This window comes from Falco naumanni, chromosome 10 (assembly GCF_017639655.2).
Source record: "Falco naumanni isolate bFalNau1 chromosome 10, bFalNau1.pat, whole genome shotgun sequence".
Classification (NCBI taxonomy): Eukaryota; Metazoa; Chordata; class Aves; order Falconiformes; family Falconidae; genus Falco; species Falco naumanni.
Window position 1 is genome coordinate 10,516,734 of NC_054063.1, and position 23,020 is coordinate 10,539,753.

Genomic DNA, 23,020 nt, shown 5'->3' on the forward strand with positions numbered 1-23,020 from the left:
GAAATAGCAGTATATTTGTCCTGAAAGTCTTTCAGTTTCCAGTAGAATTTGACATAATTTCCAAGTAATTGAGGGGAAGGAAATAGTAATTCTCACAGTTAACTTCTTAACTGAAGCAAAACCTACAATGCCTTTGAGCTTTGCTGGATTTTGGCAACAATTCCTTGCCCTTCATTTTGTTAGGAGGTGTATTTGTGGATAACTCAAATCTTTAGTTTGTGTGAGAATTGTAATTGCTTATTGGGGTCTGGGGGATGGGGGAGGAAATCCAACAGACCTAACTGATGAAAAGGTTGGCAACCTGTATCCTCTGTAGAACTGCTGTGGTTTAACCCCAGTTGGCAACTGAAGTACCATGTAGCCACTTGCTCGCTCCCCTACCACCCCTTCAGTAGGATGGGGAGGAAAGTCTGGAAAAACAGGTAAAACTTGAGGGTTGGGGTAAGAATTTAATAATTGACATAAAATAATAATGAAAAGGAGAAAGAAGGGAGGAGGAATAAAATCCCAAGTGGAGCAGAAAAAAACCCAAATCAAACAACAAGTGATGCATAACACAATTGCTCACCACATGCTGACCGTTGCCCAGCCGGTCCCTGAGCAGCGATGAGCAGGCCCCAGCCAGCTCCCCCCAGTTTATATACTGACATTCCACGGTATGGAATATCCCTCTGGCCGGTTCTGGTCGGCTGCCCTGGCTGTGTCCCCTCCCCATGTCTCATGCCCCTCCAGCCCTCCCCCTGGCAGGACCTGAGAAACTGGGAAGCCCTTGACTGAGTATAAACATCACTTAGCAACAACTGAAAACATCAGTGTGTTATCTGCATGACTCTCACACCAAATCCAAAACACAGCATTGTACCAGCTACTGAGAAGAAAAAAATAACTTAATCCCAACCAAAACCAGAACAGGAACTCCGTGGGGGTTTTTTGCAATTAATATAAACCCAGCAGATCTCGTACCAAGCAACTAACTATACCTTCTCTCTGGCCTAGCATAATTTGTAGGAAGGCTCAGCCTGACGCTGACGGGGACTTTGCTGACACAGGCAAAATACCGGAGCCAGCAGTTGGTGGGTGCCTGGCTCCCTGTCTTCTGCCAGTGTATTTGAAGTATCTACTTGTGATTACATTTTAATGATATGACCTTTAGTTTACATGGAACAGTTACTTGAGGTGGTAAAGGACCATGCACACAGAGGTAAAAATAGATGTGCTATTCTCTTAGACTGGGTAGGGGTCTAATTCCTTAAAATGCTGTTAATGAGGGCAGTTTGCATGAAGATCCTAGGTCTTTCTGGAAAGTGTTGAAAAATACATCTTTTAAGTACTGGTTATAGGTGGGGAAAAATGACTGTTAAGCATTTCTTTCAGGTATGATATTGAATGTTTGCCTCTGTGTTTATCTTCTGCAAATCCGAACTCCTAGAAGTTCTTTCATATACTTCTGTTTTTAACTTTTGTTAAGGTCATAATGGTTTCCATCCCTGAATATTATGAAGGAAAGAATGTCCTGCTAACAGGAGCTACAGGCTTCATGGGAAAAGTGCTTCTGGAAAAGCTGCTCAGATCTTGTCCTAAAGTGAAAGCAGTGTATGTATTGGTAAGACACAAAGCAGGGCAGACACCTGAAGCACGAATAGAAGAAATTACCAGCTGTAAGGTATGTGTCATATGCTCACAAAGTGTGTTTCTGACCTTCTTTACAGTGTTCCAGTCTCATTTGGAGAACAACTTTGGTTTGTCTAAAGCAAAATACTGTTGCTGAGTGGGTTTTTTTTTTTGTTCTAACAGAAATACAAAATCCCAAGACCTGGCAGTGCCTTCTATGGTTGGTTTTCAAGGTGTTAGTCTTTAGCAAAGCCAGAAGTGGAAAATGATCCTGTATTTAATTCAGGGGGATGTTCAGCTGTAATGCAGAATTGAGAAGTAAACCACCTAAATTGAAACTTAAGAGAATATATAATCAAGTGAAAGAGGTGATGTGGACAGGGAGTTGTAAGATGTTATTGAGACCCTTCTTTAGATCTTGAGCAAGTTAATTTTCTCCCTGTGCCTTATTTTCTGTTATGTATGATGAGGCTTAGTGCTTCCTTTGTTTTGGATGCACTGTTGGATCTACAGTAAGCAAGAACAGGTTGTTTAAATAGCTTATGTTTGTAAACAGAACAGAAATGTTTGTCTTAATAGATTCTGTTATGGATTTCTGTTAGTCATACTAACTACTATAAAACTGTAATGACAAAGGAAAGGCACTGAAACTGCTGTGGAATTATCAAAGTGGCTATCTAAATGATTTTCTGTGCATGCTGGGTGGGATACTTTCCTCCTGAATAGTAACAGTGTTCTACAGGTGCTTGAATGTTCTGTTTCTTGAAGAGTTTAAACAGGTAAATGTGATGATTAAAAAAAGAGCTGCAAATAGCCAAAAAATGTTGAGGCTTCTACTTCCTTTGGACTTTGGATATGTAATTCCTCTGTTAATTTGCCATGTGTATTACATGTCCTCTAGGTGTCTGTTGCTCCCCTTTGTACTGGTGTCAGTGGTAGTATGAGGTATGTAGGAATGTATGGCTGTGGATGTGAAAAGGGGCAGAACAGATACAATGTAAATACTGGAAGTATCAAACTGGTTCTTTAAGTGCTTATCCATGGAACTGCTTTTCTATTACAATGCATGCCGTGCATTAATACGGTTAAAAGGTGGTTGCTTCAGTTCCCTGGAGGCAGGCACCATAATTCCAACTAAAAACATAGCAGACTTGTTTTCAAAATAACAAAAGGCTTCCTGCTCTTAGGTAAGCATGGTTTGCTGTACCTCTAAGAATTGCAGAGGCTTTATTAAATGCTGTCTTGGCAGGTTTGTCCTTTAAAGTGAAGCTTCCTGTTTGGGAAATCAACTCAGGATCTCTATTTCACTACAGCATTACCACTACTACTTTACATGGCCACACAGTGAGCTGCGTTAGCTCACAGTTGAGCTGAAAAAATGTCTACCAAAAGAAGTGTTTTTCAGCTGGGCCCACAAGCTAGTGTGCTTATACAGCCAGCAGGCTAGTTGCGGTTGCCAGTGCAGGGGAAGCAACGTAAAAATAGAGAAGTTAAGAGAAGGACCAGTCTGTTTGGTAGCAGTAGAAACTTCTATGGCCTTAAGAGTTACAAAGCTGCAACTTTAGATGACTTAATTTATAATTGAAAATGAATTAACTTTTCTTCATTCTGTAAGGAAATGTATTTTAGCTGTTTGTATTTAGTATAACTGTATGCTTGGGGTTGCAGGAGGTACTGCTGTAACTTTAATATGTTCTAATCAACTTGTGTTGAAGCAGTTGCTAAGGTGTTGGCCCCTGTACAATTAAGAAGAAGGGTCTGTTCTAGCAAAAGTTTCAAGTGAGCTTTATTCCTACAGTACTATTTTGCTTAGGAAAGCTTGCATACTAGTGAGTGTAGGTGACGGGGCAAGAATTTTTCTCTGTGTGTGTTAAGCCATGTGGTTAAAGTGTAGTTAATTGAGGAGAATATATGATGGAATATAATAGAGGTGAGATTTTTTTCAGTGACAATAGTTTGGTAAGATTTGATCAGATGTTCTAACACAGTATGCAGCCTTTAACCCTACCTTTTTTTCTTTTAACTAGTCAGGGAAACAATTTTTTTGTTAACCCGGAACTTCCCTAAAACTGGCACAATTCCAGGATAGCATTTCTTAAATGGCTGGAAATTTTTTAAAGCTTGATAAAAGCTTTCTAAACCTAAAAACCAGCATGACTTGTGCAAGCCTATAAGAATTTTAATTGTTATTGTCAAGCTTGGGAAGTGGGCAGACTTTTCCCTTCTGTTGAAAGAAAAGAGTTTACAGTATTTAGATTACTACTAAAGATTTCTATGTTCCCGTGTCTGTTGGACACCATTCCTTCTTTCTTCTGATATTGATAGAGAGCTGGTTTTAAGGCTAGGAATGAGTATTAAAATTTAAGTGCAAATTGAAGTCTTGCTATCTTTTATATAACACATGTAATACTGCTTTCACTGTGTGGGATAAAGTGTGCACAACTTTGTTACTGAATATGTTCATGGGAACTCAGTGATGTAATGTTCCTAACACGCTTTTTTACCTTACTGGTAATCTTGAGAAATAAGGAGGTATAACTGTATACACAGAAAATGTGGGTGTGTTTTTCATCACTTAAATGAAATGTGTATCTCTTATCTTCACTGGCTATGAGTTTGAATCTTCACTCCTGTTTTTTTTGACAGCTCTTTGACAGGTTGAGAGATGAGCAACCAGACTTCAGAGCAAAAATAATAGTAATTACAAGTGAACTTACACAACCTGAACTGGACCTTAGTGAACCAATCAAGGAAGAACTTATAGAATGCATTAATATTATATTTCATTGTGCTGCTACAGTCAGATTTAATGAAACACTAAGGTGAGTCTAAAATTCTGTATACTCTGCTCTGGTAAACCAGTGGAACTCAAAGGGAAGGGGGTTCAATCCTGTGTCTGCACAATCTTGCAAGTACTCAGCCAGTCCAGCTACTTCATGTACTCTGGTATTTGTGTGCTTGGTCCATTTCATGATTCTCCTTAAGGTAGTAATCTTTTCTTTCAAGTGTGTCTTAAGCTGCTGGGTTTTCATTTGGTCGTCTTAGGAGGATATTATTTAGAGCTGCTTTGCCAGAGGTTAAAATGACACCATTCAACATGGAAAAGTTACTGTCTTTTTAAAGCTTTAGGCAAAAGGACAAATTATTATTAGCACTTGGAAATCCATTATTCTTGTAGTTTTGCTATAGGCTGCTCAGGTTTTGTGTGTGTGTGGTGGTTTTTTTTGTGGGTTTGTTTCGGTGGTATTTGGTGTGTATAGTTTCTTGTTTTTTTTTTTCTAAAGCCCTGTGCCTGAATTTCAAAGTCTTTCTGAAGGGAAGCTGTTGAAGGAGACTGGGGAACATGTTGCTTTTCTGAGTCTTCCTAACATGATGTGTGGCTCTGATCTCTGGGATGGCTAGAAAACATACAAATAAGCTGTAGCTGTATGTACCGTGCTCCCTAGTAACATCAGACGTTTTTTTCCTTGTGTGTAAAAGGGAACACAAACTATTCCTTTAGCCTGTCTTGTTAGAAGGGAATGCATGCTTTCAGAGGATAACTTTTTTGCAAAACTGTGTGTGAAGTTCTTGCACTTGCTTTCTACCTGATAAACAAGTAGATTGAATGCTGCTCAGTTTTCTCCATGTTTTCAGAAAGCCCTTCATTAAGAAGAATAGAGGTTTGTGTTGGAGGGGAGTAGAGAGAAGTAGATTTATAGGGAGAAATATGAAAACTGAAAGCTGGAAACTTCCATGTTGTACAGAAAATCCATTAAGAAAATACTAAAGAAGCAAGATAAGATTGTTTTGATTTTTGGCAAAAACAATGACTTGATTTAGCGTTGAAACGCTGGAATATCCAGTTTGGGTAGATGACCCCAATTTTTATTGGGGGGAGTAAATCAACTTGGAGGTAAAACACTTCAGATTTTCTTTGAGTTGTTACAAAGGCTGGCACTGCCTCTCAAGAATGCTATACTGTATGCTGAAACTTCATAAGGTAGCCCATGTTTATCACTTTTTTTTAATGGCCTTGAAATGTTAAGGACCTGCCAACCTGACAGAAGCCCAGAGGGACTTCAAAACAGTTAGAAAGGCTGGTGGAATGGGGTCTTGGTACAAAAAGCCTCTGGTAGTTCCTGCTTCCTTGGCAGGGCCCAGTATGTTTTCTAGCAAAACAGAAAATGTGTTCCTTAAATGCTCTGGCCTCAACTCTTTCCTAACAGATGTGCTGGAATCATTAGAGGAACCTTACAAATATGAAGACTGCTTAGAGGGGCCTTCATCAGATATTTAACAGGAATAACTAACATAAAGTTCAAAATACTTGGCTTGGGCCAGTGGTAGGAATAAAGTCAAGAAAGTAAAATACTTGGGCTTGTTTTGGAACTTCTCCTGATAAGTACTTGCGATACACTTCTGTATCTTAGTGGTGCACACAGCTTTGATTATGAACTCTTTTATTTTCTCGAATGAGGCAGTAAAGTGTGAGAACAATACTTCTATCTAAAAACCCCCAAGCTAATAATGTATTCAGAAGTAAAATTTTTCATTGATGTTAATTGCTCTAGGATATCAGTCCCCCTCTTTTGTGCCCCTAATGCTTCAGCAATGTGTCATAAAGCAGTCTTAAACTTAGTAGTTGTTTGGGGGAGTGGAAGATTTTCTGTTGTTGCTAATGTAATACTTTTGCAGAGACTTCGATAAAGCTTTATTTAGCTGTATTCTTGAAACTTAGATTGGTTAGTACATGGTGTACAAGAAAACTAGTGCCCATAGTAAGTTTTATAGGCCGGAGAGAATATCTGAATTATATAAAATAATCATAGTTGGTCATTAAGCTGTATTATGGTGGGAACTGTAGAGATATACCCACTTTCCTACAGTGGTCTTAAGGACTCTGTCTTAATGAGAAGCAGTGAAGTTCAAGGATGAAAGTGGCATCCTTGGTGGTTTTCCTCCTGGCCTCTCCCCTTCCTGTAATCCTCTTGTGCTGTCCTGCAAGAAGATGCCAGGCTTCAACTTGCTAGCCCTCCAAGCCTTCCTTCTGAGTTGTTGACCTAACTCTGCTTGAACTAGGAGGTTCGGAAATGCATCTTGTGTGGCAGCTAGGTGTTGCATTTTACATTATTTCTTTCTCACGTTTTATGAAAAATGTAGGATTGGGATTTAGCTTGGGGAGGTCAAAGGTATACTGACTTTCCCACTCTAGTAATGGAGCATGAGGATTCCAGTAAGAACAGGGTAAAACGTAGGAAGTTTATCTTGAAGATTGAGAGATCATCTGTGTGAAGACTGTGGGATATTGCTCTAAGCAGAAAGTCAGGGCACTGTCCATTCTGCTTTTTTGGGAGGGTGGAGTGATAGGAATACTTTATATACGTATCACGGAGGCAGTGAATTGGAATTCATGGAGGAGTGAACTGACTAGTTATTTCTTTTTGCTTGCTTTCTGCTAATCAAATTTCTGTTTAATCATCAACAGAGATGCTGTTCAGTTAAATGTGACTGCCACACAACAGCTCCTCTTCTTGGCACAGCAAATGAAGAATCTGGAAGTGTTCATGCACGTTTCGACCGCCTATGCATACTGCAATCGAAAACAGATTGAGGAAGTAGTTTATCCACCTCCTGTTGATCCCAAGAAACTGATAGATTCTCTTGAGTATGTGTTATGTTTAATGAAGCTACTTCAGTAATCTGTAACCTAGGAACAAAGTACCAAAGAACGGTTAGGAACCTGAAACATGAAGAAGTTGGCTTATGCTGTCCTGTGAGCCTGACAGCATGGCTGACACTTTCCTTTTTTCTGTAAAGGTGATGGGTTACAGTTTTATGGTCACTTGAAACTGAGCTAAGTATGAAGTGGTACCAAAGGAGTGCTCATATCTACTCATGATGCCTCCTATGTGCTGAGGGTGACAGTTTTTCAGCTGCATGATGAGTCGAATCAGGAGCTATTAAAAACAAAGCTGTACTGTTACGAGTGCGCTAGCACTGGTATTGGAAAGGAAAGGGGTAAAACCAAGAGAGTCCCTTTTAACAGCAGCCTCTACTACATGCACCTAAATGCCATTGCAAAATCAGACTGAGGTACTGAAATATTACTTAGCTGCTTAAACACAACTGGAGAAATAGTTCTGTTGGGCATTCAGAGAACACAGACATAAAAAAAAATACTGTCTTCTGTAGCTTTTTAGTCTTGAAGTGGGCATTACTGGGGGGGGGGGGGGGAAATCATGCATTATTTTCTGTGTATATTAGCTGCCCTAAGGTCTTATTTAGTAACTGTCAAACCTGAACTTGAACAGGTGGCATATATGGGATAAGTGAAGTGTAATGCAATAAATAATAATCTCAACTCTAAATCACTCTCCCTTCTTCCCTGTCATACAAAATACCACGCCTTGTAGTAGAACTATGGAACTAAAAAAAGAAGTAAAATACCTTCCTCAACTTGTTATTATAGAAGGAAGAACACTAACATTAAAAACAACTGAGTTACTTTCTACCTAGAATGCACATGGAGCCAAACTTTTAAAAATAATTTTGACTTCAAATTAGATATTCGGAAATAGTCGTATTTTTGTCTGTCTTTTCTTTTCACAAGCAGATTAAGTATAACTTAAATTGCTTGGTTTGGGCATGGACCAGCTCTTTGTGTTTCAGAATTCATGGCAATGAGAGAAGGCTTTTGTAAATTTTTACAAGTCATCTCTTTAGCCAGCAGCTGACAGACATAGAAACAGATTTGTGCCCCTTTCTGGGCTTTAGTACTCCTCTTCCTGCCCTGGGTAATTTCATGAAGGGCATCTGATGCATGTTAGCTTTGATTGAACAGAACATTGGTGAAGAACGACGTTGGCTAAATTCTATTTGTGTGGCTAAGATGTTGCGTGACTGAACCAAATAAAATCCAAGTCGTTTTTTGAAGTGGAGAACACTAAAATAGCAATAGTTGGAGGCACATCCCTGTTGTGCCTGGCTGCTGTGACTGAAGGTTATTACCATTTTGAACAGAAACTGCTGAATGAATTGAGATGCAAGGTGAAGTTGCAGAACTTAATTAAAGGAGAGAAACTGGTCACCAGCTTGCTGCAGAGGTGGTGTGTGATTGCTTAACACCACAAAGGTGGAGGTGATGCTTGTAATGCAGCTGGGACTCCTTTGCAGTAGCACCATTTTCCATATGACAGTGCTAACTGAGAAGTGGTGTGTCTGTGTTAAAAAAGACTAACTTGCTGTGTCTGCACTTCGTTTCAGAACTTAGTTGATAAAATTAGGATTGTTGTAAAGGAATGTATCACTAGCTGTGTAGTTAGTGTGGAATAAATAAATACCAGTATCCTTCTTTTCAGTGGACACTGAACATACAATCCTCTCTTTTACTGAGAAACTGGTTTTCATTTCAGTCTGTATCCCATTTCCTTTAAAGGGGGGAAAAAAATCATTCCTCCCCTCCCCCTCCAACCCAGTGAAGCAGCATGCAGTAATTTACACTTGCCTTTTATTTTGTTTCTTTAGGTGGATGGATGATGGCCTAGTGAATGATATTACTCCTAAACTGATAGGCGACAGACCTAATACTTACACATATACAAAAGCCTTAGCCGAATATGTAGTACAACAAGAAGGTGCAAAATTAAACACGGCTATTATAAGGCCATCTATTGTTGGTGCTAGCTGGAAGGAGCCTTTTCCTGTAAGTTACTGTGTTTTCACTGACCGTCTTGCCTGTAAACTGTAGTATATACTGACAACCTTTTTATCTAGTGACCTTTGTAGAGGAAAACCTTTTAGACTATGAAGTTGTGGCTTGGTTGCTGCTGAATAACAACAGATACAAAAGTTATCAAATATGGTATTCTTTGTGTGAAGTTTAGGGGTAAACTATTTCTAATTGCAGAATAAGACACTTATCACAATGGGAGATACTGTTTCACACACAAAATAATTAGCTTTTTACTTCATGGTTCTGTGTATCTTCATCTGTTTTTCCCTCTTCAAGATGCTTTGTTATGTCAGTAACTGCAAAGGGTGACTAAGAAAACTGGGGACTGCAGGACGTGAAGTTGTTTTGGCTTCACTGGTAGTCTAACCCTGTAAGCTTTGCAGAGGATGCCATAGGTTCCGTGTGCTGTATACTGTATGCTTCCTATATGGGAGATTGGTGTCAGAATAGCTTCTCCAGTTCAAGACTGAATATCCCTCAAGCTCTTAAAATCAATGTAATTGACTTTGCGTACCTTTTTAGTATGTATAATGTACATGTCAAGCCATAAGTATATAGTGTCTAAATACTGTCATTAAAGTTGAGCAAGAACGTCTTCAGTTTGAAAAATGAAAGAATAATCGATGGCAAAGCTGCTAACCTGTCGTCTTCAAGTTGCTAGAAGCTAGTCTAAAAATATTTGTGAACTTGAATACTGATTATAAAAGTGTATAAATGTGTATAAACTTATACAGAAAATGCTCTGCAGTTTATTCACCAAGAAATAAGCAACCTAGCATCTCACTGGAAAGATCAGTGAATCTATAGGTAGATCTCATCTGAATCATAGCAGCTTGTTACATCACTAGATTTTGATATGGAAGAACTTAATTTAGAGGCTTGGAAATTTAATATATTTTTCTTTATTCTCTTTTCCCTCTACTCCTTACACTTGTAGAAACTTGAAATTTTCACTTGAAAATGCCAACTTCAGTATATTCTAACCAAATCTTTTCCCTCCCCCCTGTTCGTAATAGGGATGGATTGATAACTTCAATGGACCTAGTGGTCTCTTCATTGCTGTAAGTAATAAATACATTTTTATTTTTTTTAGCTCCTTCAGAAGGCAGCAAAGCTTTGTATGTTTCACTGGTGGCTCTTCTGTCTTTTTTTTTTTTTCTGTTTTTTAAGGCAGGAAAAGGAATTCTTCGAACAATGAGAGCTTCCAACAATGCAGTAGCAGATCTTGTTCCAGTAGATGTTGTTGTCAATACGACGCTGGCTGCAGCCTGGTATTCTGGAGTTAATAGGTATAACAGGTGACAATAGAGAGTACAAAGTATTTTGAAATTTTATTGTGTATTTTAATAAGTTAGTCTTCTATTGAATTTCTAATCGGTGTCCTGCTATTCCCCCAGGACAAAGGAATTCAAAGTTTCAACAGTGTTAGTCCCTCACAGTAACTTCCTTATGCCAAAGAGGAAGACATCACCTACTGATACTGTTGTAGAAGCTATGCCTGAAAATTCCTTCCTGGGTCTTGTAATGAATACAATCTACGATTATGTAGGTGATGCCTTCTCTGGAAGAACAGAAATATAATAGTTAAAGAAGGAGAAAAAGACTGGAAGGTAGCATAGAAAGCAAGAAATCTGACATGAGATTGATGCTTTCTGCTTTATGTAAATGATGCTGTTGAGGGAAAGAATAAGTTTGGGTATTTTGTCTGTTTTTAAAAGGTTGTTTTCTAACTTGCTCTTTGGTCTTTTCTCCCCTGCCCAGACCAAGAAATGTCATGGTATATAACTGTACAACAGGTGGCACCAATCCTTTCCATTGGGGTGAAGTTGGTATGCCATGTTTCTTTTTTTTTTTATAGACCTTAATAGGAAAATAAGGTCCAATAATAAAAGGACAGGGTATAATCAATCAGTAGATCATGTTGTATTTCCATTGTTGAAACTAGTATAATAGCCATACCTCTCAATTTTGCAGTGTATTGTGCTTTTTCATTAACTTCCATTGCTAGTTTTCTCCCCTTGTAGCATTTTCACAGTTTCATTTTGTTCTGCATGTTGTTTTTTTTAAATTCCATTATAACTTTATGGGAGAACTGATTTTTCTGTTTGCTGCCATGACCTAATCTGCAGAGTTTGGGTAGTGTGCGGAGAAAAGCATTGCTCAGAGGAGCAGTAGTCATGTTGGGTTTAATGCCAACTAATTACTAAATACATATGGATAAATAGCCCACAATTAGATGTTTTGTACATCTGCATAACTGAGAGGTATGGTAATAGTTTTGCTTTATGTTTGGCTTAAGTTAATTGTTGGTTGAGGTTACGCTCATAATCTTCAGATAGCTAAATGAGACTTCAACTATTCATGTACAGGGAAAAGTAATCTTTAAAAAAGTATGGCCATCTATTTTCAACTCCTAGGTATCCTGACTAGATAGCATGTAACCCACATGCCAAAAGCTTTGTAATAGTGTTTGTTATAAACAGCAATACAAGCTGGCTGGTGTGGTGAAACTGTTTCATTTGCCTTCAATTTTTTAGAAATAGAATCCTTAAACTCAGATTATGTTTTTTCTCTGTTAACTTTAATATTTAAATCTATTATATTTTTTTCACTACTTTTTTCATGCTTTTTATTTCCCTTTGCCTATTTTATATGTATCTGAATTTATAAACCTTTTTGCTTCAGCCAAACTTGGAAAATTGCTGACTTTATTAATATTCTAGTGCAAATTGGATATTTAAATACTGTCTATAAACAGCATAAAATTATGAGAGATTATTATAATCCTTATAAAAGGAGAGGTGAATTTGTACGTAACTTTTTAAGACACTGATTTTGCATAACTGTCATGTACAGCATTTTCAGGTGTTAGCAGGAGTCCCATCCTAATAGCTTTTTTCATAATGCTTAAATATGGATAAGTTGTTTAAAAATGTAATTTGAAATGCACTTCAGATGCTTGTGGAATCCTCAGTCAATTCTTAAATTATTCCTCACACAAGAGATCAGAATAGCATTCTTCATGAAATATAGATGACTATTTAAATAGCTTTACACGCTGTATAAACTGAAGTTGCTGTGAATTTTTGAAACCAACAATTTCTAAGGGAGGGAAGAGGAACAGAAAGAGAGAAGCTACAATAAAATGTGATACTGAAGGGGAAGGCATGAAAGACCTCTTAATTATAATAACCAGTTTAACAGTATTCTAGGTTAAAAGCTTATGACTTTGTTTTAGTTTCTGTGGATTGTAGAAAAGTTAGGGTGGATATTTAAATAACATACTGTATGCTGTAATGTATTTTGAAAACCATTAAATCTTACATGGCTATTATCAAAGCTGTTACGCAACTTCTCTTTCTCAGAATACCATGTAATTTCTACTTTCAAGAGGAATCCTCTCGAACAGGCCTTCAGACGGCCCAATGTAAATCTAACTTCCAATCACCTTTTATATCATTACTGGATTGCTGTAAGCCATAAGGCCCCAGCATTCCTGTATGATATCTACCTCAGGATTACTGGAAGAAGCCCAAGGTAATGGTGACTAGCTCTGTCTTGCCTGTTCCTCTGACTTTTAAACAAAGCTATGCTTACACTATGATATATATATTGATTATTTCAAATTTTTTTTCTTCCCCTGAATGCTTTATGACTAAAACTCAGCTTGCTTTTTTCCCTGAGAGCAGGTCCTTGAATTCAGAGTGACTTTGAACTTTCTAGCAGAAGTGGGGATGTTTTTGTTAGATAGTTTGGGTGTTTGAGTAGTCAAGGTAAACAGAACTACAAGGTCTAGCAAGTGATGTTTGTTCTTGAATAATAAATACTCAATATATTGATCCTTATTTTTTCCTACAAGACACCTCGTTAATTTGTATATCAAGATAAATCCATTAAAAAGTGCAGTAAGGCACCCTAACTGTAGTTTACAGTCCAGCCCCCTCTTACGTCAATATGGGACTGCAGTCAGCCCTACAATGCCTGCATTTTTTTGCATGATCTTTTGCTTAGATTGACAGGTCAAAAACCATAATAGAGGAGGACAGGGCTAAAGGATAAACATAAAAAGGAGGACAGGGCTAAAAATATCTTGCTGGTGAGGTGGTGGAGACTTATGAAGAAGACATGGCATGGGCATTACCTAGATGTACTAACTATAAGCAGTAACAACCCAGTGGCTACATTTTGAAGAGATTAATGACTGGCTCAATGCTGCTGCACAGGATATGTCTCTGATCAGAATCCTAGTTGGTCATTAAACTCTAGGAAGCGGCTTGCGTTAAGATTATTGTTGCCATTATAAATTGAAAGTGGAATGGGAGATGGAGTTAATAATTGTGGGTTATTCTGTAGATGATACAAACCAACATATCAGATCAAGTTGTATCATCTCAACACTCCATTCAGTTTATAATATTTACACTAGTATCTTGTTAACTTCTTAGAGTGGTGAAAATGGCATAGCTCTGCTAAATAGGCTAAACTGAATTATGTAGAAGTATAAGACATCACTTCAATTTTTCAGATTTACCAAGCCATATGGTCTTAACTCATTGCATGTATTAGATTTTTGAAAGTATTTGTGTTCAGGCTCTATAAAATCTCCACTGTGGTGACAGTGTATTAAGACAAGTGTCCTGTAGTCTAGGTCTGTCTTACCAGGAGGGGAAGAGTTCTGAAACAGACTTGGCACTGCATCAGTAGAAGGAAGCCATGTGAGTGGTTTGTAGGAGAAAAGTTCTGAACTACCTTGGGTTCAGTTATTCAGTAGTGTAATACAGCAACAGTAGTGGCAGGAGACTGTGCCTGTGGGGTAATCTTCCCACATTAAAAATGTAAGCTCTTCAGATCAAAAGAAGGTATTGAGTACGTTCCTAGCTTTTATGTTCTTTTGCAATGTTAAGTTATTAATAAAAATTGGTAGAAATTCCCTGACAGATGTGAAGATTTCATCACTCACTAAAAATGGTTATACTATAAATGCCAACCTGCTGTCTTTCAAATGGTTAGGGAGTTGTGCTGCCAGAATCTTGTCAGTCTTTAAAAGTTGTCTAGTCTTTTAAGAATTTGACCAGTGGGTGTAAAACAACACTGTGAATAATCATGTTGTTTAGAAGACTCTTAGCAGTTTTATATTATAACATTGGGAATGTTGAATCCTGTGTTTGCTTTTCCTGGACTTTCTTGATGTCTGAAGATGGAATTTAGAACTTTAATCAGTACTAGTACAGTTGGTGATGTTAAATATGTATTTTTCTAGCCTGTGAAGTATTACTGATACAAGTATTCCTAATTAGTCTACTATAACAGTGGGTGGGTGAGTTTCCTATCGTGCACAAGATTTCTACTTTGGAGGAAAGATGGGAGATGGAACTAAAACTAGCAATTGTTCAGTCACCAAGGTTACTCAAATGCACTTGAAAGAAAAGCTTTTAAGTTTGATACCCAGCCCACTTATAGGAATATAACTTTCATTATATAGTGCTCTTTTTTTTAAAGCATTTAAAAAGTGGGAGCCTGCAATAGGAGCAGTAGAAGCAAATAAATATATAGATGCAAGCAAGGCATGCAGTGTTAAATCCTATATGTGCTTCATGTGTTGTTTAATAATAGAAGAAACTTGAGGCAGACTTTTACTCTGCCACTTCTCTGGTCTTCTGGTTCAAAGTACTTTGAAAGCTGCTTTAACGGATGGACTGAAGACAGTCATGGTATAGGAATGCACTGCTATTGCTGTTGCCGTTCTGTCCAGTTGACAGGATGGTTGTAATTACCAGGCAGCATGTACTAGGAAACTTCTAAAGCCTTGGAAACTTTATTGGAAATTATTAAACTCAATATAATGCTGTTCTGAGTGAAGAAGGGATGGCTTAATCTAAAATGTGACCTTTCCCACCACGATTTAGCAGAAAAAAACTTGAGCATTATAGTAAAACCAGCACAAGAAAATTCAAATACTGTGCTAATTCGACTACACATAGTCAATAGCCTGGCCACTCTGTGCTGAGTCTGAATACACTTCTGAGGTCTTTATTGCATACAATGTAGGAAAAACTATTGAGCAATTGAACCTACACAGAAATGTAACTTCACTCATGTTACATGTCATAGTGTCAGGATATTGCACTGCGACTGAATGAGACATTTTTAGCAAGTGGAAGAAATAGATCAGGCCTATGACCCTTCAGAATTAAAGGATTACGTTTACAATAATAATTTAAAAAAATATCTTCCTGTTCAGGAATTTTCTGGAAACTTACCTGCTGACATTTTCCTGCAATATGAAATCATTTGCATCTCGCTTGCGGAAGCAATGTTTTTACTGAGATGGAAATCTTTTTGCTGGTTTTGCATCTAGCTTAAGGTTCTTGAATTGAACAGGTTTTTGATAACATTAACAGTTAAAGTAAGAAATAATGTATATAATATGTCTTCCAGATTTTATAGAGCATGTACAAGAAAGATTGACATAATGAAGATTTAATATTTTATACTGAATACTTAAGACTATTACGGCATTGTGTAACTACATAAATAGCGGTGGTAATCTTTAGCATCTGAGTTTAAGGATAGCGTTGTCAGTAACTTGCCATATATAGTTAGTTGTGTAACAAAGCTTATTAATTGTCTAACTTTCATATAAGGCATAGTTCTCTCTTGTAACTTAGCACAACAGAACCATACATTATTTAGAAAGAATTCAATGTATTTGAAATCTTAAAGCCTTTTAAAATACAAACGCAGCAGGTCTTTCCAATTACAGAATGTGACATGACATATTTCAAGTAGTAATTCAGGGTTTTCTCCAGCAATTAATTTTCTGTTACTGCTTCTTATAAAGTTAAAGGGAAGGTGTGGTTGGTGTACGTAGGGAGGATGTAAAGGACATAATTTCATATCTATCACTTCAATTTAAAGCTGCTTAAAACTTAATATAAAGCACCTTTCATGTAGTTCCTCTCTTACAAACCAGAAATGAGTAGAGAGTACAGTACATTTTTGTTGAATAGATTAATGTGAGTTTTCCTCTTGGAAGCACTTGTAAGTTGTGCACAGAGATGCTGGAAAGATAAGAATACCAGTAGTATGTCTTACACTTCAAAATTTACAGCCACGGTGAAAACCTGAACAAAGACAAATCTGAAAGCTTGTTCTATGTGTTTTAGAGGAATCTTTAAAAAAGTATGTAATTAACTATATGTAATGCTTATGCAGACACTTGCAGATTGGCAGCCTATAGATCCACTGAAGGATCAGTCTGTATTTAGCATCAGAACTGTTTTTAGCTTGGAGACAATAGTTGTGTGTAAGACTTCTTAAAAATGCAGTCACAGCCTTAAGCCAGGTCACTTTCAATTGTCTGCTATGGAAACATGCCCACCAAACTTACAGATAATTAAATTAACTCTTGCTTAAAATTTTTGATTCCTGTCATGTGTTTCCCAAACTGTTGTAATATATTTTGTGTTATAGTGGCAGTAAGGATGGCCTAGTAGAAGCAAAATTCTGCTTGGTATCTAGGTGAAAGTCTTGCATGCTGTCACACTGATTTGGTGACGGTTCAGTTGTTTATGATGATCAGCAGGTCTGACTTCTTTTCTGTCTTCAGCTTATGAAGAAGGTCTGATGCGATACTTGATATACAGAATGATTATATATGGCTTTGGTATTTATGACTTGTAACCAATGGCTATCTGTGGAATAACCTATGAAGTATATATTTCAAAACTTCAGGTTGAGAGATAAAGTTCCATGATGTGTATTCATGATCTTTTTTGAGTCATGGGTGTATTCCCATTTGCTGGATGGTGCCGTTGGAGTTACAGAACTTAGTCTGCCAGAGCTGCACAAGTGTCTACTAAATGACACTCATTGCTGACTTCTCTGAGAGGCTGTCAGCATACCTTTTCTTCTTAAAAAAAAAAAAAGGTAGTTTCAGGTTGATTTAGTGCAAACTGACAAGCTGTCACAAAGAAAGTTGGTAGTCTTCTGCAAACTTTAATGAATCTAGCAACTGAGAGGATGTGAAGACAACTATTTTGGCTGATACATAAGAAACTAGCCCTACAAAGAAAAAAAACAACTGATGAGTGATGAATTTAATCAGGTGGTTCTGTGGTCAGTCACTAAATCCAATTTTGAGTTGGAGGGAGGGGAAAAAGTCTGGAGCTGAGGTAGAACAACTCTTTTCAGCCACTTGATTTACTTTTTTAATTAGCTTAGCTATGCTTTAAAATCATATCTGCAAGTAGAGACCGCAAGATCCCCAGCAGAGGTTAGTCTACATTAGTGTTACCCCAAATTAGGATAAAATTAGTTTAAATGTAGTTTTGTGTTTCATTAGAGAGAAGAGTGAAAACTAATGTCAGTAGCCAGCAATAAGCTCAAAGTCTATACTTGTCAAATCGGATATTCATTTGCATTGTTTAGTATTTTGCAGGGGCTCAAGTTTTCGTAAACTGTAGCAGTCTAAGCACCCTAACTAAAACTCAGCTGCTGTCCCAGCTTAGTGTAAGAACGTGAACTGAGTAGGCACAAAAGGGCAAGTCAACTAAGTTAAATAATCTTAAGACATCAATAGACAGGCCTCTGCAAAAAATCTTAAGTACTTAGCCACCGTGTCCTGTTTGGCACTATTTTTTATCCAGACCGTTTTGCTATGAGGCCTTTGTGGCTTATCTGACCAGTGAGATCTTTGTTTTCCAAGTTTCAAGTTCTTTCCTGATTTTTTTTTTTTTTTTTTTTTCACTGAAATGATACTGGGATTTGTGTTAAGTTCAGTCCTGTTAGCACAGGATGTGTTTGGATGCATGGTCTGCATTCCTATTTGTGAGTCAGAGGGACTGTGGCAACAGTGGGAGCTGACCTGAACCACCTTGCCCAACTGGTGAAACTTATAAACAGGTGTTTGAAAGCATCTAGAAACATCTATTGGTGGTCTAAGACTGGAATACAACTCTGAATTACTCAGCAGATAGGTTCCTGTGGGGTTCAAGGAAAAATACTTGTGCTTTTTGTGCTTTAGAGATACTCTTACTTTTTCAATGGTGTCTGCAATTTGTATTACTCCATTTCATGAGGTGAAAGAGGCAATTTTGGTATTTCCTTAGCTACTGAGATGGCAGCCATTAATGACACTAATGTGGTGCAAAATACTTTCTTTAGAAGAGTTTCTGGGGCAATATGCTGTATCCCTTTTACAAGTAGGAATGCATCTAAAGCAGCTTTCAGAGAAAAATCAGTGTTTTTTATTGCTTCTATGAACTTCATTGAACATAACTGACTGTCAGAACCATTTCCAGTTAGCACTGGGTTGTTCTGCTCCTCCCTCTACTTAAAATGATCAGTGTGGGCTGCTATAAGGATCAATTTGGAAGCAGTTCTGAAAGATGGAAATACCTTGAGCACCCAAAGCAGAAATTTAACATCAGGTTATGTGGTACTAGTTACTACTTAATAATATTGGGTGTTACAGTGCTAGCAGTAGTAATTTGAAACAATTTTCTTGTCATGAATGTGGGAACTTTGATTCTGGATAACTTGCATTTTTTTGGGGTCCACTTCGGATAGTCTGGGAGAGAAACTTGCCCAAATTGATCCTTATAACATAGTTTCTCCATACTCCAGGTTATGGTTTTGTAGAGTTGCTTCCTTGGCGTATTAAGGGATGATGGAAGGTTATTTCTGCATATTTGGAAGTAGCATGGAACTAATCACTTAACTTGGCAGGATCTACTATGGTCTTTCTATGCCCTTAAGTATTTTCCTGCCCTTTGCAAAAGCAGTAGGGATAATGGCTAAGCCATATTTCTGGTGGTTTTAAGCCTTGATCTTTTAGTCACCATAGTAAACCAGTTTTATTACAGAGATCTGGTGTCTTGCACAGTGTGCAGGAAAATCAGGGGAACTTACTCCGTTGCTTAAAGTTGTTGCGTGTGTATGTTCTGCACTGTGCAATTTGACACTCTTGTCAAGTTGTGTTGTTCAGAACAGCTAGATACTCCAGTATGTGGAAAAGTGTTCTGTGTTTGTCCTGAACAAAGAGTTACCAACAGAAGACAATGGTTTTTTTTTTTCACTAAAAAAGATAAGAGATTATAACTTATGGTTGCACTGAGAAGTAGGATTAGGAAAAAAGGACTGTCCTATAATTTCTGATTCTATATAAAGGTTGGACAGCCAAAGTCCCCTTTAATAATATGCAGAAATACCCTATTGATCTAATATAACATGCAGAGCAAGATGGGATATGTTAACATAGGGGTGTGGGGTTGAAGGGTTAAAAACCTCAAAATCTTACTGTCTTGTTTGAACTAATCTTTACCACTGTAACCTGTACATTCCATGCCTTGGACTGTAGGATGATGAAAACAATAACACGTCTTCATAAGGCCATGATGGTATTAGAATACTTTACAAGCAATTCTTGGATCTGGAATACTGAAAATATGACTATGCTAATGAACCAGCTAAACCCTGAAGACAAAAAGGCAAGTAGCTGTGTGATGTGGGCATGGGGACTGAAAGTGAAATATAAGCCCCTTTATTCAAGACTGAGTAAGGACATGAGCTGGTGATGCTGCTTACTATCATGTGGAGCTAATCCTAGTACTAACTCAGCACCAGAGATTCCTGTCGCATCCTTTCAGTTGTGCCAGGGCTGTGTTATAAGTTATAGCTCATTGATTTGATCAGACATGAGGAAGGGCAGGACCCCTTGGAAGGAGGCCTGATGTAAAAGGTGATTGTCTTCGGAGTGGCCAGATCATGTGATCCGGTGTTGGTCATAGATCAACCAAGTGGCCAAGCTGTTAGGGTTTTCCCTAAGTCATGAATAAAACAAGGATTTACTACTTGACTGGTGTCTCTTTTCTGAGGAACGGGAGGTGGATTTTTGAAAGACTTTTTTGCTTGTTTTTAAACTAGTAAGCTTTTATATACTCTTCTCGTGCTCTGGTCAGTCACACATGTATGTAAAGAAATGCAAGTGTAACGTCTCGCTTCTTTCTGAAGTGCACTCTTGCTGTGTGACTAAAACTGCCCCATGCAGGGGGGAAAGTGTAACAGAAGCAGGATGACACAGAAGTCCTGAAGATCAGTGAGGAAGAAGGAAAAGTGTTGAGTGCAGGGTCTGAGTAAGAGTAAATGAAAGAGCTCAAAGGAAAAATCTTAGGCTTCCCACTATGTGCTGTTGACTATCCGTGAGCCTCTATTTTGGTGCTCTATTTTACCAATCCCAAACTAACAAATACTTGTGTGGTGGGTTGATCCTGGCTGGATGCCAGGCGCCCACTGGAGCTGCTTTATCACTCCCCTCCTCACTGGGCACGGGAGGGAAAATGTAAGTAGAGGGTCATGGATCAAGATAAGGACAGGAAGAGATCACTCACCAATTACAGTCATGAGTAAAAGAGACTCTCTTTGGAGAAATTGATATCGTTTATTACCAATTAAATCAGAGTAGGGTAATGAGAAATAAACCTAAGCCTTAAAAACTCCTTCCTCCACCTCTCCCTTCTTCCCAAGCTTAACTTCATGCATGATTTCTCTACCTCTTCCCCCAAGTGACACAGGGGGCCGGGGAGTGGGAGTTGCAGTCAGTCTATCACATGTCTCTGCTGTTCCCTCTTCCTCAGGGGGAGGGTTCCTCACTGCCCTGCTCCAGTGTGGGGTCCCACAGGACAGCTCTCCACAAACTTCTCCAACATGGGTCCTTCCCACGGGCTGCAGTTCTTCACACCCTGCCCCAGCGTGGGTCCCCTGCAGGGTCACGCGTCCTGCCAGCAAACCTGCTCCAGCCTGGGCTCCTCTCCCCATGGGGCCACAGGTCCTGCCTGGAGCTGCTCCAGCACAGGCTGCCCACGGGGTCACAGCCTCCTTTGGGCACCCACCTGCTCCAGCGGGGGGTCTCCATGAGCTGCAGGTGGGGATCTGCCCCACATTAACCTCCGTGGGCTGAGGGCACAGCCTGCCTCACCGTGGGCTTCACCACGGGCTGTCGGGGAATCTCTGCTCCGGTGCCTGGAGCCCCTCCTGCCCCTCCTTCTGCACTGACCTGGGGGGCTGCAGGGTTGTGTTTCTCACATATTCACATTCCCCTCTCTGGCTGCAGTACCACAGTTTTCTTTTTTCCTTTCTTAATTACGCTATCCTAGAGACACCACCACTGTTGCTGAAGGGCTCAGCTTTGGCCAGCAGCAAGTCCATCTTGGAGCTGGCAGGCATTGGCTCTATTGGATATGGGGGGAAGCTTCTAGTAGCTTCTCAGAAGCCACCCCTGTAGCTCCCCCTGCTACCACAGCCTCGCCACTCAAACCCAATACAACCTGGATGAGGCTAGCTGGTTTGCTCTAGTGGCTAGTATTGACCAAAGCTATCGGATTCCTGCATGGGTGCCTGTGCTGCCAGATTCTCACCTCCCTGCCCCTCATGGCAGGGAAAAGTGGTGCAAATCTTACTGGATTCTTTCCAACTTACTCAAAATGTGTTTGTGCAGTAGTGAAGCTGTAATGGAACGGAGTCATTCCCCACCCCTGCGATGACTCACAGGAAGATACCTATATGTGTTAAAGTATTGCAACAGAGGTCAATCTCTGCCTTCCCCCCCCTTTCGTTCCTGCTATAGTTTTGCTGGTTAATATTTAGAAGAATAAAAATCACTAGTCAGTTTTAAGAGACTCAAATTCCCTTATGCATTTGAAACAGTTTTCTGATCTTTAAGGCGTCTTTCCTATTCAAGCGTTTTGCAGAATCTAGTTCTGTAAATAAGAAAAGGCGCCCAACTTCTAAATAAACTTTCTAGAAGTAGGAAATAGAATAGCTTTCGGTGATTCTTGTGTGGAGAAGATTTCCACTCTTTCCCCCTTTTTCTGTCCCCCAGCAACCTGAATTCAGGAAAAGTTTTAAAAAACAAAACCAAAGTAACTCCAGAGCTTTGGACTATTAGGATTTTCAAATAGCTGGATTTCCAATAAGATGTACATACAGCAATAAAGAAATAGTTGAAATTATGGTCGAAACTTTACTGTCTTTACTTTTTGCATTCTTGCTATGATGATATATTACAGAAAATAATTGAGAGATTCTAATAACTTGCCAGTACTGGAAGGCTGTTAATTGTGTATGTATTTTATATCACAACTGGAACTACATACTGACCTTTAACTTAGAAACAATGCTAAATTACAGAGGCTTGTTCTGAGGGATTGTCTTCATAACCGTAATGGCTTTAATAGGTTTATTTTTCACTGTATAACACACCTGCTATGCGGTTAAGCAGCTTATTTGGAAGCATGGACTTGGGAATTCACTGTGTGTATAACAACTTTTAAAGCTGAATACGGTTTCACTGCACGAAACTGTGTACTTGTCTCTCGTTCCTTAATGGTCCTGCTTATTCTATTACCTGAAACAAAATTGGTAAAGTTAAAAACCTAGGAAAATCTTGGTATTCATTGGGACTTAAATGGGCTGTTATTGTAGAATCTTGAGGTGAGGAAATCCTATACATCAGTGAAAACCTTGAGTTATAAATTTACTGTAGTAACTTCCTCTCCTGAGGAAGATACTCACATGGTTGTTCCTAAAATATACTGGTGCAACTATAAGCACAGCTAAAAAATCTGCATTTATTGAACAGTAAACTTGGCACAGAGTATTGTTTATTCTGTAACACATTGGAATTGTTTTATTGCT

At 38.7% G+C, this 23,020-nt stretch overlaps 1 protein-coding gene across 2 annotated transcripts in view; it reads left to right on the forward strand.

Moving 5' to 3' along the window:
* Positions 1 to 23,020, forward strand: part of FAR1 (fatty acyl-CoA reductase 1) — a 39,591-nt gene that overhangs the window by 11,092 nt on the left and 5,479 nt on the right. The window contains exons 2-10 of one of the 2 annotated variants that reach the window (XM_040608622.1): positions 1,469 to 1,663; positions 4,258 to 4,433; positions 7,079 to 7,258; positions 9,118 to 9,295; positions 10,342 to 10,386; positions 10,496 to 10,623; positions 11,087 to 11,154; positions 12,691 to 12,862; positions 19,686 to 19,815. In XM_040608622.1, the coding sequence (XP_040464556.1) occupies positions 1,475 to 1,663; positions 4,258 to 4,433; positions 7,079 to 7,258; positions 9,118 to 9,295; positions 10,342 to 10,386; positions 10,496 to 10,623; positions 11,087 to 11,154; positions 12,691 to 12,862; positions 19,686 to 19,815 (1,266 nt within the window). In that variant the 5' untranslated portion in view covers positions 1,469 to 1,474. The remainder of the gene's footprint in view (positions 1 to 1,468; positions 1,664 to 4,257; positions 4,434 to 7,078; positions 7,259 to 9,117; positions 9,296 to 10,341; positions 10,387 to 10,495; positions 10,624 to 11,086; positions 11,155 to 12,690; positions 12,863 to 19,685; positions 19,816 to 23,020) is intronic. The other variant, XM_040608623.1, reaches the window with a different exon arrangement.